Source organism: Engystomops pustulosus, chromosome 2, assembly GCF_040894005.1.
Source record: "Engystomops pustulosus chromosome 2, aEngPut4.maternal, whole genome shotgun sequence".
Taxonomy (NCBI): domain Eukaryota; kingdom Metazoa; phylum Chordata; class Amphibia; order Anura; family Leptodactylidae; genus Engystomops; species Engystomops pustulosus.
Window position 1 is genome coordinate 129,905,540 of NC_092412.1, and position 20,852 is coordinate 129,926,391.

General features: G+C 41.9%; 1 protein-coding gene across 1 annotated transcript in view; it reads right to left on the bottom strand.

Annotated features, from left to right (window-relative positions):
* The window catches only part of APPBP2 (amyloid beta precursor protein binding protein 2), a 51,149-nt gene that overhangs the window by 9,731 nt on the left and 20,566 nt on the right, over positions 1-20,852 (bottom strand). The window contains exons 7-11 of the mRNA XM_072136422.1: positions 20,476-20,543; positions 20,289-20,394; positions 19,916-20,040; positions 18,163-18,248; positions 2,736-2,926 (exon numbers count right to left, since the gene is read on the bottom strand). Of these exons, the coding sequence (XP_071992523.1) occupies positions 2,736-2,926; positions 18,163-18,248; positions 19,916-20,040; positions 20,289-20,394; positions 20,476-20,543 (576 nt within the window). The remainder of the gene's footprint in view (positions 1-2,735; positions 2,927-18,162; positions 18,249-19,915; positions 20,041-20,288; positions 20,395-20,475; positions 20,544-20,852) is intronic.

Here is a 20,852-nt window from a genome sequence, read left to right on the forward strand (position 1 = left end):
TTGGTTTCAATCCCGCATCATTTCATAAGACTTCTTTAAGATCATGCTTCATGTGAAGGGAGCTACCATACAAGGTAGCTAAAAGAGACAGTTTTTTCCTTATCCCATCCTGGAAAACGTATTTGCGTATTTTCCCATCAATTGATTCATCATCCCTGATGCTTACTTTAGGGCTGCCTGTAAACTCTCTGTGGATCTTTGTTTACATTGGTGATGGGAATTTCAGCTCATTAGGCTCCACTCAATAAGAAGGCTCTTCTGGCACCTGAACAGTTCCTTATTTGCTCCCGCAGGCCAGTCAGTAACCCCACAACACTCCACCTTTAACCCGATTAAAGGGGACATGGTGGGCCGGTTAGTGCCGGGGTTAAGTGATCCAGCAGCTCACTGAGGGGAGCCAGCCCAAATCGTTCACATGTCTGTGCACTGATGAATAGGAGGGGCCTGCACCAGGAGATTATGACTCATCCTCCCTGTGTCTGTTACATAGTGGAGCTCACCATTAGGATGGACTGAGTATGAAACAGAAATGAGTGTATATATGCAGAGGGCAGCATGGGTAGAACAGGGAAACGCTGAAGCTCTCAAAGGAGGCAAAGATATAGGTACACATCAATGTAGAGACATGTCTAGTGGAACAAAATTTATTTAAAAGTGGCCCACCCCTTCACTTTCTGAAATGTATAAATTTTTTGAGGGTTGTAGGTTATTCCTGTGGTGTATACTGTAGTTGGTGCTTAGGGTTCTATCCAGCCTACATATTCTATGCTATTTCCCATAAGCAGAGGCCTAGGAAAAGAGAAAAATAAAGAAAAAAAAAAAACCCCACACACAATAACGTCCCTTAAAAACACTCTTAAATCACACCTTAAAAGGAAACCTACCATTTTATTTATTATGAAGCAAAGATACCTTGAGAATGCTATAGCTACAGTGATGCAGGATCATATCTTGGTTAATCCCTGAGCGGAGTGGTTTTGCTGAAAAAACTAAATTATAACATTTAGGACCTTGGGGAAGCTGGGTCAGACTGACTGCCTAGATCAACACTTTAGACACTGGGCTTGTAATTACAAATGGAGGTTAGTCATGCATGACTAATCAACCGGAGCTGGATCACTCATACACAGCAGCTGGGGGATGGTGCAGCAATTGATTATTCTGCCTTCAGGCAAAAACCAGGGATTATGTCATCCTCTCCTGCAGGGAAAACTTGCTAGGAGAAGCGCTGAAGGTGCCATTAGAAGCAACAGAGCTCCATTATCATGTTTTATTTGTTTAATCAGCAAAACCACTCAGCACAGGGATTAAACAAAATATGTTCCTGCACAGCATTCTCAAGGTATGTTTGCTTCATAAAGCATCAAATCAAATGGAAGGTTACATTTATGGGTCAGTTTTAGGATTCTGTAGAAAGAATGCATACAACCAATAGAAGACAGAGGATGGAAAAAATTACAAGTAATATTTACACTCACCGGCCACTTTATTAGGTACACCTATCCAACTGCTCGTTAACACTTAATTTCTAATCAGCCAATCACATGGCGGCAACTCAGTGCATTTAGGCATGTAGACATGGTCAAGACAATCTCCTGCAGTTCAAACCCAGCATCAGTATGGGGAAGAAAGGTGATTTGAGTGCCTTTGAACGTGGCATGGTTGTTGGTGCCAGAAGGGCTGGTCTGAGTATTTCAGAAACTGCTGATCTACTGGGATTTTCACGCACAACCATCTAGGGTTTACAGAGAATGGTCCGAAAAAGAAAAAACATCCAGTGAGCGGCAGTTCTGTGGGCGCAAATGCCTTGTTGATGCCAGAGGAGAATTGGCAGACTGGTTCGAGCTGATAGAAAGGCAGTGACTCAAATCGCCACCCGTTACAACCACGGTAGGCAGAAGAGCATCTCTGAACACACAGTACGTCGAACTTTGAGGCAGATGGGCTACAGCAGCAGAAGACCACACCGGGTGCCACTCCTTTCAGCTGAGAACAGGAAACTGAGGCTACAATTTGCACAAGCTCATCGAAACTGGACAGTAGAAGATTGGAAAAACGTTGCCTGGTCTGAGGAGTCTCGATTTCTGCTGCGACATTCGGATGGTACGGTCAGAATTTGGCGTCAACAACATGAAAGCATGGATCCATCCTGCCTTGTATCAACGGTTCAGGCTGGTGGTGGTGGTGTCATGGTGTGGGGAATATTTTCTTGGCACTCTTTGGGTCCCTTGGTACCAATTGAGCATCGTTGCAACGCCACAGCCTACCTGAGTATTGTTGCTGACCATGTCCATCCCTTTATGACCACAATGTACCCAACATCTGATGGCTACTTTCAGCAGGATAATGCGCCATGTCATAAAGCTGGAATCATCTCAGACTGGTTTCTTGAACATGACAATGAGTTCACTGTACTCAAATGGCCTCCACAGTCACCAGATCTCAATCCAATAGAGCATCTTTGGGATGTGGCGGAACCGGAGATTCAATTCATGGATGTGCAGCCGACAAATCTGCGGCAACTGTGTGATGCCATCATGTCTATATGGACCAAAATCTCTGAGGAATGCTTCCAGCACCTTGTTGAATCTATGCCACGAAGAATTGAGGCAGTTCTGAAGGCAAAAGGGGGTCCAACCCATTACTAGCATGGTGTACCTAATAAATTGGCCGGTGAGAGTACATTAGCTTAAAAACAAAATGTAAAAACAGCTAACAGCTTTCTGCGTGCTCACCTTAAACTTTCTCATGGATTGATACAGCCTCCCAAGGTTGCCGTAGTGTTTTGCAGTCTGTACATTGAACTCACCAAAGGCCTTTTTAGCAAGTTGTAGTGAAGAAAGGTGAAGATCGTGTGCTTCTTGAAGAAGTTTTTGCTCAGTCTCTTTATTGTGACAATCTATAGCAATCTCCTCTAAGATTAGTGCTTTGGAGAAATAAAAAAAGGTACACTTTAAAACAGAAAGCATGCCAAAAAAAACAAGCTTCTTTAACCTTTTCCCTGCCAAGGATGGCATCTTCAGAAGGCTATAACTTTAGATCTGTGGCATCTAGGATCTGAAATTGTGTTTTTTTTTTTTTTTTTTTTAAATCCAATCTTTTTAATTGAACATTTTTTTCATTTCATACACAGTAACAAAAAAAAAAAACAAAAACAAACGTCCCCTCATGAGCGGTACAGCATGAAAGAGTATTTCCAAAATAAAATATGCAATTAATATAATAGATTAGGAGAGAGAGTTAACATCTGAGATTACACCGAGTGAATAGAGCTTACAATAGCCAGTATGTGTTCACAACATGCATGAGATATTCACAATATAGAACATTACAATGCATGAAATGGGCCCCTTCGTATACACGCAGACAGTAATCTGCCATCTCCTGGAGAGATGTTGATCACCAGATGTTTAATGGTCAAGGGGGTATCCCTCATTTGTGTGTTTAGAGCAAGTCGCAGCTGGATGTAGCGATAAAACATGTTATGTGGTAGCTAGAACTCCTCAAGTAGCTGCTCGAAACACTATACAACGCCATCCGATACCACTTGTGCAACGCTATGAATCCCCTTAGTTTCCCCATATTCCCACCTCCTGTAATTTAGTCACCTCAGGAAAGCTCAAGTTTCTCCATAAGGGAGTGTACTTCGTGCAGACCTCCAATCCCAGCATCTTTTTCGCCCTTCAATCAGAAGTGCCACCATAGGGAGTGTGTCAGGTGGTCAAGTTTGGGCACCCATCTCAAGAAGGCAGAGAGGGGGTCTTCCTCCATCACAATAAGACAGAAGGCATTCCACCATTATGGAGCCATCAGGCGGTCCCATTTGCAATGTCTCTAGACGAAACGTGCCACCTTTTTTCGCCAGATCAGGGACTTAAATATACTTTGTATACAATAGAAGTATGACATTAGTATCCATACTGGTGAATTACGCAACAGAAAGAAATTGTGACAACACCATTTTGGTCAGGTTCGCTCTGCCAACCACAGACAGGGGAAACTTACAACATGCATCCAGTTTTTCTAGGGCCCTGGCAATCATTGTTTGGATATTCAGGGAAACATCATCATTTAGGATTAGCAGATACCTAATATCCCTAGGTACTTTGATGCAGGACAATTTCATATAGTCTCGTCATGGAGAACCCTCCATATTCAGTTATAAGATTCATAAATGGGGGTAGGGAGCCCTGCACATGAAATTGTGTTTTTAGGTTTGAGAGTACCAGCCAGAGATATTCACCTTTAACCCCTTAGCGCTCCGCGCCGTAGCTGTACTGCGCAGCTTCCCACTATTGGCGCTCAGCGCAGTACAGCTACTGCGCGAGCGCATACTATTTTAGAATTGTCTCGCGACGTGGTGACATCGGGCTGAAATTTGGGTGACAGAGGCAGGAGGAGTTCCTGTCTCCGTCACCCGACCAATCAAATTGGTCCCGCCCGCCGATCGCCGTGATTGGCCAGTCAAACCTGACTGGCCAATTACAGCGATTTTAGGCTAAAAAACGTGCTTTTAGCACTTTCCTCTTCCTCCAGCGGCACCATTTTGGTTTGGTATCGCTGGAGAGAGGAAAGAGCGTTACTGTGTGCACCAAAATACACTTTTACACTATAAATAGTGTTCTGATCCTTATCTGATCCCTATTGTTCCCTACAAATTCCCATCCTATCTGTTTTTTCCTGTGTCCTGTGTGTTCCCTGTGTGATCGCCTTGTGTGATCCCACGTGTCTTCCGTTTTTCCCTGTCTGTCCCTTCTGAACCCAAACGCACTTTTCAGTGCGCTGTGTTAGCGTTGTTCTGCACTGGACGCACTTTTCAGTGCGCCGTGTGAATAGCGCTGCACAGAATCTTTAGCAATCTTAGCGGTAGTTAGTTTGTCTTAGGGCAAGCTAGGTGCATTTGTAGCGCCTTTTTGCGCGGTGCACATAGGTTTTTTTTCGGTGCCTGGTAATATTTTTTTCCAGAACGCCGTAGGTGTACCCGTACATAGCTACTTTTTGTGTGTGCCATCTGTGCGGCTGGTCCGTGTGGCTTGGTGTGCATTATCTTTTTTTTTTTGTGTGCTATCTGTGCGGCTTGTCCGTGTAGTTTAGTGCACATTATTTTTTGTGTGTGCCATCTGTGCGGCTTGTCCGTGTAGTTTGGTGCGCATTATCTTTTTTTTTTTGTGTGCTATCTGTGCGGCTTGTCCGTGTAGTTTAGTGCACATTATTTTTTGTGTGTGCCATCTGTGCGGCTTGTCCGTGTAGTTTGGTGCGCATTATCTTTTTTTTTTTGTGTGCTATCTGTGCGGCTTGTCCGTGTAGTTTAGTGCACATTATTTTTTGTGTGTGCCATCTGTGCGGCTTGTCCGTGTAGTTTGGTGTGCATTATATTTTTTTTTTGTGTGCCTGCTAGACGGTTTATCCGTGTAGTTTGGTGCACATTATCTAATTTTTCTTGTTCTCTATTTTTTTTTGTGTGCAATGTCTCAGAAGACGTACACCGTGTTGGAGGCATATAACATGCTTGCCTCTGACACCGAGTCAGCTAGTGGGGATGATGGTCCCTTTTACCTATCATCATCCTCCTGCTCATCTTCCAGTGACCTGGAAGGACCCCCAAGAAGGCGCCGTAGGGTTCCAGGGACTTCTGCAATTGAAGTGCCTGGGACTTCTGCAGGAGAAGTGCCTGGGACTTCTGCAGGAGAAGTGCCTGGGACTTCTGCAGGAGAAGTGCCTGGGACTTCTGCAGGAGAAGTGCCTGGGACTTCTGCAGGAGAAGTGCCTGGGACTTCTGCAGGAGAAGTGCCTGGGACTTCTGCAGGAGAAGTGCCTGGGACTTCTGCAGGAGAAGTGCCTGGGACTTCTGCAGGAGAAGTGCCTGGGACTTCTGCAGGAGAAGTGCCTGGGACTTCTGCAGGAGAAGTGCCTGGGACTTCTGCAGGAGAAGTGCCTGGGACTTCTGCAGGAGAAGTGCCTGGGACTTCTGCAGGAGAAGTGCCTGGGACTTCTGCAGGAGAAGTGCCTGGGACTTCTGCAGGAGAAGTGCCTGGGACTTCTGCAGGAGAAGTGCCTGGGACTTCTGCAGGAGAAGTGCCTGGGACTTCTGCAGGAGAAGTGCCTGGGACTTCTGCAGGAGAAGTGCCTGGGACTTCTGCAGGAGAAGTGCCTGGGACTTCTGCAGGAGAAGTGCCTGGGACTTCTGCAGGAGAAGTGCCTGGGACTTCTGCAGGAGAAGTGCCTGGGACTTCTGCAGGAGAAGTGCCTGGGACTTCTGCAGGAGAAGTGCCTGGGACTTCTGCAGGAGAAGTGCCTGGGACTTCTGCAGGAGAAGTGCCTGGGACTTCTGCAGGAGAAGTGCCTGGGACTTCTGCAGGAGAAGTGCCTGGGACTTCTGCAGGAGAAGTGCCTGGGACTTCTGCAGGAGAAGTGCCTGGGACTTCTGCAGGAGAAGTGCCTGGGACTTCTGCAGGAGAAGTGCCTGGGACTTCTGCAGGAGAAGTGCCTGGGACTTCTGCAGGAGAAGTGCCTGGGACTTCTGCAGGAGAAGTGCCTGGGACTTCTGCAGGAGAAGTGCCTGGGACTTCTGCAGGAGAAGTGCCTGGGACTTCTGCAGGAGAAGTGCCTGGGACTTCTGCAGGAGAAGTGCCTGGGACTTCTGCAGGAGAAGTGCCTGGGACTTCTGCAGGAGAAGCGTCTGGGGCTTCCACTGACCCCACATGGGTAGCCCCAGATAATTATACCCCTCAGGTCCCTGACTTTTTGGGCCATCCTGGCATTAACTTTGACACGACAGGGCTCAGAGCTGTAGACTTTTTTAAGTTTTTTTTTGATGAGGAGCTGCTAAATATTATTATATTTCAGACAAATCTCTACGCTGCACAACATTGCCCAAAACCCCACGTCCTTTTATGCACAACCCTACAGGTGGACCCCTGTCACTGCAGCAGAGATGTACAAGTATTGGGGCATAATACTCCTTATGGGGATAGTAAAGAAGCCTTCAATCAGGGACTACTGGAGCACAGATATACTGTACCACACCCCCATGTTCCGCATGGCAATGAGCAGGATGCGCTTTGAAGCCATCCATAAGTTTTTGCACTACACTGACAACACACAGTGCCCACCCAGAGGTGACCCCAGTTATGATCGGTTATTTAAGGTCAGGCCCATATTAGATCATTTTAGTGCCAAGTTTGCCCAGGCATATACTCCCGCCAAACATGTGAGCATAGACGAGTCCCTGGTACAATTCAAAGGGAGACTTCAATTCCGCCAGTACCTGCCCAATAAGAGGGCAAGATATGGTGTGAAAATGTATAAGCTGTGCGAAAGTTCATCAGGGTACACATACAAGTTCAGGGTATATGAAGGGAAGGACTCCTCTATAGTGCCCCCAGAATGCCCCCCCTTCCTGGGTGTTACAGGGAAGATAGTGTGGGATTTAGTGCACCCACTGCTGGACCAGGGCTACCACCTCTACCTGGACAATTTCTACACCAGCACCACCCTGTTCAAGTGCCTCACTTCCAGAAATACTGCGGCATGCGGCACTGTACGCAGAAATCAGAGAGGTCTCCCTAAGTCGCTGCTTGGGCAAAAACTTAAAAGGCACGAAAGCAGGGCACTATGCAGCGACTCTGTATTGTGTGTTAAGTACAAGGACAAGAGAGAGGTCCTTGTATTAACCACAATACATGAGCACACCACCACCCCTGTCCCAGTACGAGGTGCCAGTGCAGAAGCCCCCAAGCCAGACTGTATTTTAGATTATAACAAATACATGGGAGGGGTGGACTTGTCTGACCAGGTGCTTCAGCCGTACAATGCCATGCGGAAGTCGAGGGTGTGGTACAAGAAGCTGGCCGTGCACATCATGCAGATGGCATTGTATAATGCTTATGTGCTGCATCGATATGCCGGCCAGAGGGGAACTTTCCTGGAATTTCAAGAGATGGTAATAAAGTACTTTCTTTTTGGAGACCAGGAAGGGGGGAGTGCTAGCACATCTGGAAGTGAGGCCACATCACGTATTGTACCAGGGCAGCACTTTCCAGGAGTAGTTCCCCAAACAGCCAGCAAGGGAAGGTCACAAAAGAGGTGCAGGGTGTGCTCCAAAAATGGCATTCGGAAGGACACCATTCATCACTGTGAGACATGCCCAGAAAAACCAGGGTTATGTATGAAAGATTGCTTCCGAATTTATCATACATCCCTGGATTTTTAGAGTACCCTGTTGTTACCCTGACGCACAGCTTATACATCATGCCGCACCTTCCCTTTTAAGCCCTGCCATGTGCCCAGCCTCTAGATTACTGTCCCGTATGCTTTACCCGGGAAAACATGCATCATGATTTTTAGGGTGTTTGTCTCCCATGGCAGCAGCTGGGCACAAAATGACATAATAGATATTTTTTACTATGCACTATCCATTTTGCACTTTTTCAGGGGTCCACCTGTGGGGTTAAAATGCTAACTATACCCCTAGATTAATTCATGGAGGGGTGTAGTTTCCAAAATAGGGTCAGTTCTTAGGGGTTTCTACTGTACTGGCCCCTATTGGCATCTACAAATCTTTCATGATGCCAAAAAGAAAAAAAAAAGTATAATGTCTGTGCTCCAACAAGTTATTCCCTTTTGAGCCCTGCCGTGTCACCATCCTACAGATTATTGCCTCCTATGGGGTATTGCCCTAACCGGGGTAACCCGCAGAATGATTTTTGATGTGTTTTTCCCCAGTGGCATGAGTTGGGCAAAATACTTTTGTCACTTCAATGGCATATTTGATAAATTGCAATACAACTGTTTCTCTGCACTACTCACTTTGTATTACATTTGAGCCAGCACCTTAGGGGTTAAAATACTCATACAAGCCTACATACATTCTTTGAGGGGTGCCCTTTCCAAAATGGGTTCACTACTTGGGCTTTCTATTGTACTGGTACCTCGGGGGTACCCCCCATTACCAATCTAGTGAAAACGAAGCTTGAAAACCTAAATTGTGCTTCTTTCTTCCTGACCCCTGCCGTGTGCCCAGCCTGTAAATTATTGGCACATGTGTGGTATTGCCGTACTCAGGACAACCCCCAGAATGATTTTTGGGGTGTTTGTCTAAAGTGGCATGGGTTGGGCACAGTATATGAGGCACAAAAATGACTTTTTTGAGATAAAAACACAATTTTTACTCTGCACCATTTACTTTGCATTCAATTTTGACCAGCGTGTTGGGGGTTAAAATGATCATAAAAGCCTACATACATTCTTTGAGGGGTGCCCTTTCCAAAATGGGTTCACTACTTGGGAGTTTCTATTGTACTGGTACCTCGGGGGTACCCCCCATTACCAATCTAGTGAAAACGAAGCTTGAAAACCTAAATTGTGCTTCTTTCTTCCTGACCCCTGCCGTGTGCCCAGCCTGTAAATTATTGGCACATGTGTGGTATTGCCGTACTCAGGACAACCCCCAGAATGATTTTTGGGGTGTTTGTCTAAAGTGGCATGGGTTGGGCACAGTATATGAGGCACAAAAATGACTTTTTTGAGATAAAAACACAATTTTTACTCTGCACCATTTACTTTGCATTCAATTTTGACCAGCGTGTCGGGGGTTAAAATGCTCACCACAACCACCGATAAATTCTTTGAGGGGTCTAGTTTCCGTAATGGTATCATTTATTGGGGGTTTCTATTGCACTGGCACCTCACGGGCCCTGCCAACATGACATGGCACTCCAAATCCAAACATGTGAAAACGGAGCTGGAAAATCAAAATTTCACTCCTTCCGTTTTCATCCCTTCTGTGTGCCCAGTCTGTAAATTATTGGCACATGTGTGGTATTGCTGTACTCAGGACAACCCGCAGAATGATTTTTGGGGTGTTTGTCTAAAGTGGCATGGGTTGGGCACAGTATATGAGGCACTAAAATGACATTTTTGAGATAAAAACGCAATTTTTACTCTGCACCATTTTCTTTGCATTTAATTTTGACCAGCGTGTCGGGGGTTAAAATGCTCACCACAACCACCGATAAATTCTTTGAGGGGTCTAGTTTCCGTAATGGTATCATTTATTGGGGGTTTCTATTGCACTGGCACCTCACGGGCCCTGCCAACATGACATGGCACTCCAAATCCAAACATGTGAAAACGGAGCTGGAAAATCAAAATTTCACTCCTTCCGTTTTCATCCCTTCTGTGTGCCCAGTCTGTAAATTATTGGCACATGTGTGGTATTGCTGTACTCAGGACAACCCCCAGAATGATTTTTGGGGTGTTTGTCTAAAGTGGCATGGGTTGGGCACAGTATATGAGGCACTAAAATGACTTTTTTGAGATAAAAACGCAATTTTTACTCTGCACCATTTTCTTTGCATTTAATTTTGACCAGCGTGTCGGGGGTTAAAATGCTCACCACAACCACCGATAAATTCTTTGAGGGGTCTAGTTTCCGTAATGGTATCATTTATTGGGGGTTTCTATTGCACTGGCACCTCACGGGCCCTGCCAACATGACATGGCACTCCAAATCCAAACATGTGAAAACGGAGCTGGAAAATCAAAATTTCATTCCTTCCGTTCTCATCCCTTCTGTGTGCCCAGTCTGTAAATTATTGGCACATGTGTGGTATTGCTGTACTCGGGACAACCTGCAGAATGATTTTTGGGGTGTTTGTCTAAAGTGGCACGGGTTGGGCACAGTATATGAGGCACTAAAATGACATTTTTGAGATAAAAACGCAATTTTTACTCTGCACCATTTGCTTTGCATTTAATTTTGACCAGCGTGTCGGGGGTTAAAATGCTCACCACAACCACCGATAAATTCTTTGAGGGGTCTAGTTTCCGAAATGGTGACATTTTGGGGGGTTTTCTATTGCACTGGCACCTCACGGGCCCTGCCAACATGACATGGCACTCCAAATCCAAACATGTGAAAACGGAGCTGGAAAATCAAAATTTCACTCCTTCCGTTCTCATCCCTTCTGTGCGCCCAGTCTGTAAATTATTGGCACATGTGTGGTATTGCTGTACTCGGGACAACCCGCAGAATGATTTTTGGGGTGTTTGTCTAAAGTGGCATGAGTTGGGCACAGTATATGAGGCACTAAAATGACATTTTTGAGATAAAAACACAATTTTTACTCTGCACCATTTACTTTGCATTCAATTTTGACCAGCGTGTCGGGGGTTAAAATGCTCACCACAACCACCGATAAATTCTTTGAGGGGTCTAGTTTCCGAAATGGTGACATTTTGGGGGGTTTTCTATTGTACTTTTACTTCAGGGGCTCTTCAATTACACTGTGGCACCACAAAATATTTGCAGCCAAATTGGCCTTCCAAATTCCCGGTATCGCTAACTCTGTTCTGGACATCACTGTGCGGGGAAACAGCAGCTAACATCCACATGTCTGGTATTGCCGTACTCGGAAGAAGCAGGGCAAGAAATTAGGAATATATATTTACCTCAAATTCCTTCTGAATGTATCCGTTTTAGGGCTAAATTGGAAAGATTGAAATCAAAAATTGAAATTTCAAAATTTCCACTCCATTTTCATATGCTTCCGGAAAAATAATTCAAGGGTTAACAGACTTCTTAAATGCTGATTTGAATAGGTTGAGATGTTAGGTTCATAAAATGGTGTTACTTGTGGGGGTATATAGTACATAAGCCTTTATACGGCACTTCCAAACTGAATTGATCACCAAAAAGTTTGCATTTTTCAAATTTCAAGAAAATCTGAGAAGTTGCTACTAAAACTTCAAACCTTCTCACATCCATAAAAATAATGGAAACGTAAAACAAATTATGGATATAAAAAGAAGACCAATGGCAAAAGGTTTCTATCAAAAAAAATTTGTGGTATCACTTTTTGTCTAAAAATTATAACATTTGAAACTTTGAAAATAGTCATTTTTTTCAAATTTTTCCTAAATTTTTGAATTTTTACCCCCCAAAAAAGGAACGGATCACCGAAATGACACTACTAACATAAACTACAATGTCTCACGAGAAAACAATCTCAAAATCACAGAGATATCTTAAAGCGTTGAAAAGTTATTACCACAGGAAGAGACACTGGTCAAATTTCCAAAAAAAGTTGCGAGCCTTAACCTGCAAACAGGCTGCGTCCTTAAGGGGTTAAAGCAAGAAAGTGTATATATTTAAAAAAAAATTAAAAAATTAAAAAAAAACTCGACAGCAATTTAACAGTTGTGTTTGTAGGGGTCATGAAATATTAAGTTAGATTCATATGTTAAAAGGAGATAAAAAAAAAAAAAAAAACACACAAGGGAGATTCTAGGTGCCATAGATCTTTAACCTCTTAACGCTCAGCGTCCGATATATCGGACGCTGAGCGCAGTGACTTAGCGCTCAGCGTCCGATATATCGGACGCTGAGCTGATGCCGGTTCAGCTCAAGATCTGAGCCGAACCGGCATCGGGAAAGACGGGGTGCCGGCTGTGACTGATAGCCGGCACCCCAGTGTAACACCCGCGATCGGAGTTGTCTCCAATCGCGGGTGCTTAACCCGTTAAATGCCGCGGTCAGCGCGACCGCGGCATCTAACATGTATCTGGGGGATCTTTCCCCCACGATCGGCCCCCCCGAACCGTTTTCGGGGTGCGCCGATCGTTGCTATAGTAACTCTGGGGTCCGATCTGGACCCCAGAGTTACCTGCAAGAATTGCCAGTAAGATGGCGTCTGTGACGTCATCTTACTGGCACAGTGCCAGCCTATGCAAGTGTATAGGCTGACACTGATAATACTCTGCAATACATCAGTATTGCAGAATATTATCATGAAGAAGCAATCAGATGATTGCTTCTTCATGTCCCATGGTATAAAAGTGAAAAAGTAAAAAAAAAAGTTATTCAATAAAAAAATAAAGTCATAAATCACTAAAAATGCCCCAAACCCCCAAAACATATAAAGAGACATAACTCAAAAAAAAGTCTAAATCATAACACAAACCCCACATATATAGTATCACCGCGTCCGTAACAACCCGTAGAATAAAAGTAAATCATTATTGAACCCGCACGATAAACGCCGTAAAAAAAAAACTGTTATAAACCCTCCAAAAATTATGATTTTTACCTTTTCAATCCCACAAAAAATGCTATAAAATGTGATCAAAAAACCATATGTACTGCGACATGATACTGGTGCAATGTACAACATGTCCCGCAAAAAACAAGCCATCAACCAGCTCCATAGCCAAAAAAGTAACAAAGTTATGCCACTTGGAAGACGGCAATACATAAATGATAGATTTTTCCCCACATTAGGGTTTTGTTTGACAAATTTAGTAAAACGTAAGAAAATATATTCATGTTTGGTATCCCCGTAATCGTATCGACCCATAGAATAAAGATAACATGATTATTAGTCTATACGGTGAACACCAAAAAAAAAAGTAGTAAAAAATCCAGTACAGAATTGATGCTTTTCTACTCCTGTCCTCAAAAAACGTTCCTAAATTTTCAACAATAGGAGATACAAACCCCAAAATGGTAACATTGGAAAAAGCATCTCATCCCGCAAAAAAAATGGCATCACATGGCCCCAATAACGAAAAAGCGAAAATTTTATAGCCTTCAAAAGGGGCCAATGAGGAAACTAAAATCCTGGCAGCTGCAGCGCCCTCCTTCCCTTCTGCGCCTCGCTGTGCCCCCATAACACAAGTCACAGCCACATGTGGGGGGTCTTTGTACTCAGGAGAAATTGCAGAACAAATTGTATGGTGGGTTTTCTCTTTTTATCTTTTGGAAATGTGTAAATTTTAGGGCTAAATGAACGTATAAGGGAACAATATGACCATTCTAAATTTCACCTCCATTTTGATTCAATTACTATGAAGATCTCAAGGGGTTAACAATCTTCGTAAAAGCTGTTTCTGATAGCTTGAGGGGTGCAGATTTGAAAATGGGTTGGTTATATAGGGGGTTTTGATGCTAAATATGTAAAATTTCATTCCAAACTGTATTTATCCCCAAAATAGTCAATTCTGAAAATCCGGAAAAGCGATATTCTATTTGCAAGCCGCGTGACATCAAAATAAATTATCCAGACATTTCAGAAATTATGAAAATGTAAAGTAGACAAATGGGAAATGTTATTCAGCAACTTATTTAGGTGGTAAATCGATCTGCCTGAAAACGCAATGATTTTGAATTTCGAAAATGGCAAATTTTTCCAAAAATTTATCATATTTTCTTTTTTTTTGTAAATAAATGCAAAACTTATCTGCCAAAATTTACCACTAAAATGAAGTACAACATGTGGGGAAAAAACAATCTCAGAATCGCTTTGATAAGTAACAGTGTTCAAAAGTTATAACCGTATAAAGAGACGCAAGTCAGAATCCAAAAAATCGGGCTGAGCCTTAAGCTACAAAATGGCTGCGTCCTTAAGGGGTTAATTATAGTCATCTGGAGTGTTCCCCCCTCCAGCTTCCTAGCTGGCAGGCTACAGAGAGAATTTGGAGTAGGGTGCCCAGTGGAGCTGCTCACACCTCCCAGGTAATGTAAACTTTATTAGAGACGTCTGAGCAGAACTGATCTAGTTCCCCATCTGTAACCATAGTTCAGCTTTCACGTCTTTACAAGTACTCTTTGATAAAGGATAACAACAAATGTTTATGTTGTTATTAACCCTCTCCTACACAGAACAATCTGAGATCACATGTGCTCTTTTTTTACATAAATTGAGCAAAACATTTGATCCTCTTTGCCGAATGTGGTTACATATTAACACCCCAACCCACAACATGTCCAAAAAGTTATATGCAACTAGAAAAACACACACAAACATTACTGAATAAAGTTTTTATTTCACAACGTGCATTATTTACACCTATGTTATGGTGTTCTTACTCAAATTCTTAAGAACTGCTGAAGGTTTAGTTGATGCGCGTCTAATAAAATTGCACACATCTAAAAAGAGACCTTTGTTATCTCATTATCTTGGTTTATGGATATATTGTTTTATATTTGGGTTACTGTTGTGTAAGGAGGTATAGATTAAATCTGCATGAAGCCTAGTGCAATTTTCTGCAAAAATAGTTTGGCACCCCCTGTGGTATTAACGTTCCCTTTGCTGCAAGTTTTGGTGAATATACACATGTGGGGAGTGTATGAATTCCTATCAAATTTTTAGGAAGTATATTTTATATAGATGGATTTGTACGTATTTAGGTGGAAATTTAGAATTTTCACATCATTTTTGCATTTTACGGTTTGCTGCAAAGTTGCATGAAGGTGGTTATGTGTATGAAGTACAAAATATTTTTGTATTCAATTTTTCAGAAAAAAATTATGATTTTACAGAATAGGAGATTTTTTACTTTTGTATTAAATATTCATTAACATATTTGTGGATTGTAACCAAATATTGCACTGGCTTTTTTTTAGTACTCTTGGGAGAGTAAATTCTCGTTGATGTTGTATATTGTGGTAAATATCCCTATTCGTGCATAAACCCGAATTCATGCTTTGATTTGAGATATACATGAGTATATGCGGTATATTATAAGCAGAGTTTTCCATCTCCTCTATGCTGTATTAGCCGGCAGAGACGCATCCATGTGATCTGCTGGCCGTGCCCACCAGGCAGCAGATCGTGTGGGTGCTTCTCTGCCGGCTGCTGCAGCGCAGAGAAGAAAGAAGGGGAGCTTATACAGGCGGTCCCCTACTTAAGGACACCAGACTTACAGACAACCCATAGTTACAGACCGACCCCTCTAACCTCTGGTGAAGCTTTCTGAATGCTTTACTTTAGTCCCAGTCTGCAATGATCAGCTGTAATGAAGCTTTATTGATAATCCTTGGTCCAATTAATACAAAAAATGTTTAACCTCCAATTGTCACTGAGGCTAAATATTTTTTGTCTAGATCTACAATTATAAAATATACAGTTTTGACTAACATACAAATTCAACTTAAGAACAAACCTCCAGACCCCATCTTGTAGGTAACCCGGGGACTGCCTGTACTTGATTATAATATTAATTATTATATATATATTATATACACACACACACTTGGCACATGCTGGAATAAACTAGTATCTCAGAGAGCTGCCATTTTCGTTTCTTATACTTTGGAAGAACTCTGGTCTAGGCCCTGGGACGTGTACCCGAGTAGTATTTGTATACAAAGAGTGTTCGTAAAAAAATTTTTACGAGCGAGATATATATATTTTTGATTTTTAAAGCAAACAACCATACAAATGCATTTGTCTTAATAGTTAACATCCCATTCCACCTTAATGCAACTTTGTGTAAAACACAAATTTAAAGAACTCATTAAAATTTCAATATACACACACACAGAAGTTTGAAACCTGCATTTTATCAAGTTTACAGCAACAATTTATCACTGCCTATGGGAGGACTGCGGCTATGGTTTAAAACATAATGTAGTTATGGCCTTAAAGGCCATGTAGGACGGCCCCTTAGAGGTTTGAAATCTGTGGTACCTGGAGACTATGTGGAGCCACAACTTACATAGAGCTTTAAAGATTTTTACTACAATTCATTGAAAACAGTGGACAAAAAGCTGTATTTTTGATAACAAATCGTCAGCAAGGAGGTTACATTAATCCCTTAAGGATGCAGACAATTTGCAGTTTAAGGCTCATCCCCACTTGGGTCGCTTTATATGGTTATAACTTTTGAACACTTGTCAAAGGGGTTAGTAGATTGTAAATAAACGTTAAACTTAAGTACAACATGTGGGGGGGGGGGGGAATTATGAATTTTTTGAAAAATTTTTTTTTTTGCAAAATCATTGCGTTTTCAGGCAGGTAGATTTACCACCTAAATAAATTGCTGAATAACATTTCCCATTTGTCTACTTTACATTTTCATAATTTTTTGAAATGTCTGGATAATTTATTTTGTAGTCATGCGGCTTACAATGAAACATCGATTTTCCAGATTTTCAGAATTGACTATTTTGGGGATAAATGCTGTTTTGAATGGAATTTTACATATTTAACATCAAAACCTCCTATTTAATCAACCCATTTTCAAATCTGCACCCCCCAAACTATCAGAAACAGCTTTTAGGAAGACTTTTACTATGAAGATATCAAGGGGTTAATTACATCAAAATGGAGGTGAAATTTAGAATGGTCAAATTGTGTCGGTTATATGTTCATTTAGCCCTAAAATTTACACATTTCCGAGAGAAAAAGAGAAAACCCACCATACAATTTGTTATGCAATTTCTCCCAAGTACAGAGACCCCACACACGTGGCTGTTACTTGTTTTATGGGCGCACAGCGAGATGCAGGAGGGAAGGAGGGACATGAAGCTGACAGGATTTTAGTTTCCTCATTGGCTCCTTTTGTAGGGTATAAAATGTTAGCTTTTCCGTTATTGGGGCCATGTGATGGCCTTTTTTTCTTTGCGGGATGAGATGCTTTCTCCAGTGTTACAATTTTGGTGTTGATATCACCTATTGTTGAAAATTTATTAGCTTTTTTGAGGGCAGGAGTAGAAAAGCATAAATTCTGTATTGGATTTTTTACTCTTTTTTTGGTGTTCACCATATAGCCTAATAATCATGTTATCTTTATTTCATGGGTCAATAAGTTTACAGGGATACTAAAATATTTTTTCTTCTGTTTTACTAAATGTGCCAAATAAAACCCTAATGTGGGGGAAAAATAAAAATCTAAAAATCTATCATTTCTGCATTGCTGTCTTCCAAGTTTTTTGGCTATGAAGCTGGTTGATGGCTTGTTTTTGCAGGATATGTTGCAACAGTATCATTCTGGAGTACACATGTTTTCTGATGAGTTTAGATTGCATTTTTTGTGGGATTCAATAGGTAAAAATCATAACTTTTGGCAGGTTTGTAACAGTTTTTGTTTGTTTTTTAACGGCGTTCATGCAGGATCAATAATTATCTACTTTTATTCTATGGGTTGTTATGGACGCGGCCCCCCCCAAAGGCAGGTTAAATGCTGCGGTCGCAACAACCACGAACGGAGCCCCATTAGTTACAGCCGCCACGCTGTGTATTCAGATGTCAGTTTGGTCGCTTATATCAGGTTTTAATAAGGGTTTAATAATGAAATTCTACTAACAGCTCTTCATTTAAGCAAATATGGCGTACGGCACTTAGTAGTACTAGAGGCCTATAGAATGATTAGTCAACATACCTTTAACTCTTTTTGAAGAAGCTAACAGCAGATGGTCTTCTGGGAGTATATGAGTGATGATATCTATGGCACGTTCAGCATGAAATCTTTAAAAGTAAATAAAGAGAGTTTTACCTTTCTCACTGATGCAACCGAATAAAAATATAAATGAGAACTGCACGTGTCAGTTAGTTGGGGAGAAGGAGAAAAGTAATGGAGAACACTACTTGAGCCATTTGAACTGTCCCCTCCCTCCCCCCAAGACTTGACACACACTGCTGACAGGGAGCCAAGAAATCTTGAACAAATAAAAAAGAACTATAATTATTCAGATGCACTACAAAAGATATTGTATATATAAAATATATCCAAAAAGATCCACCACGCAGGGCCAGTAACACTTGGAAAGACATGACGTGTCATAACTTTTTCCAGCGTGCGGCACTGTATCGCTCCATACAGCCATTGGCGGTGTATATTGGGACGTATGTAATATGTACATACGCGTCCTACGGTCACGTGAATGTGGCCTTACAGAGTTTCCACAGAAACAACGTGTATGCTTTCTCTGCTCTCCAGTCAGGCATGAGCAGTCAGATCCCCGTTCAATTGCTGTGGGGATGTGGCTGCACGTTCCTCTTTGTGAAAAAGGGCAATAGTGGAGTAGTCTTTAGGATGGGTGTGACAGTTGCATGTTTAAAGGATGTTGGAACAGAACAATACCAGTGGATACAGGAAGTTTAAAGAGATATAAGGGCCGAAATGAGCCCAGTGGAGAGGATGGAAATTGGTCAAGTGTACAAGTAGAGGGATGTGATTAAATATCCAGGGTGGGTTGCAGGGGATGAAGGTTTAACATTTCCCTGTTGCTGTCTATTTTGTTTTTAAAGCGTAAGGCAAAGTTGGAATTCAGCACAGGCAGGAGGCATTCTTGCATCCGCATAGGGTGGGAAGTACATTAAAGGTAAATGAGCCCTGTGGCCATGGTTTTTTCCTGGGGAAATTACTGCACCAACAAGATCACATCAAAGGAAGGAAGATCTTGCCATCCCTTCCCAGTGGTGCATCACAGTAGTTGACGTTAATTACTTATACTTATTGTACTTGTACATAAATTATATTGTGTTTATTGTCTAGTGTTCCCCTAACGCATTTACATTTAAAAAATTTAACCTGGGTTGTTTTTGTAGCTCAACCCACAAATTCTCATATCTTCATCTTGGATAGAGAGATACATAGACACACATGGGCTGCCTTCTGGCCCTATATAATCCAGTTATGGACTGGGCTTATATCTAACGGGAGTTGGTGCAGAACTACTGTGCCAACAGGGCTCTGCTTCTTTGAGGTGAGTGAAAGGGGACCATCTGCCATTTGGAGTAGTGGAAAAGTATTGTGCCATACCGAAGTATGTGTGGACAACTCTCTCACTTCCTGTGCTTCCCGGGACATGTATGGTCGGGAGGCGTTTTTGAAGAATCAATACCCACTTGATCTTGTGCATCCTTAAAGGGTTTGTAATATCACTCAGCTAGTAGGAGGCAGAGCATGAATGAGCTACTCTGCCTCCTTAACTATCTTAGGACAGAGAGTGGAGAAACAGATAATGTTTGGAGGAATGGTGGCCACAAAAACAAAATCGTTATTTGAAGTATACTACAAGATATGGTTTAGGGTAATTGGGGGGGTATACATGGTGAGAGGTTCCTTTTAAAGAGTCCTTCATGGCACAATGGTGCATACAAAACAACCAAAAAAAAAAAAAAAAACTCACAATGCATTATCAAATTTTCCTGAACTGTACTGATGAACATAGGAAGAGTAGGCCAAGTCTTCATGAGCGGTTGCCACGTGGATATTTTTTCCTCCAAATACTGACTGTCTGATATCAAGGGCAGTCTAAAATTGCAGAATACATATAGGAAGCTTTAAAAGTTACATTTCATTCAATGCTCATACAATAAAATTAAACAAAGTTATTTAACGATTGAAACATTTTTTTTAAGGACTTAAAATCCAAAAGAACCATTAGTCTTTGTTCTAGAGTAGTGGTATTCATCACTGTCCTTGCAAAAAGATTATGGGTGTTGAGATTTGCTTGAAATATTGTAAATTGAAAGCACTGGTACAGGAGCAGAAAGTATTACCTGATATATTGCAACAGACTGGCATATGTTGTCAACATTTAGCAGGTAAAATCCATAATCTAGTAATGTATCAGAATATTTGGGATGCTTGGAGCCAAAATTTTCCCTAAATAAAAATAAATGGTTATTATTCAATGTGAAAAGGCCATGAATAGAAAACCCTTGAGAGAGCAGCCCTGGGTCTTACCGAGCAAGGTATACTGCATGCTTTATTAACTGTTCGGCTTTCTTGAACTCTCGCTTCACTACACAAGCCTGAATGAACAAACAAAAAAAATAATAAATTGAATTTTATTTTTAAATGTATAAAGAAAAAAGCAATTTTAGGAAAATATTTAATACACAAATGTCTTCTCATGTCACACCAGAATTTAATTTAAACCTGCATCAGCTCTGTAGGCCATTACTGGTAATTCCCAATACTCTGATGTGTGTTAAATGGTTTGGGAAACTTTGAAATGTATTCCCTATCCTGTGGATAACAAGGTGATGGTTTAAGTTTTAATTGCTGGGACATGCAACATTCAAGAAGCGGATGATTAGCCAACCAAGACAAAGACAAGG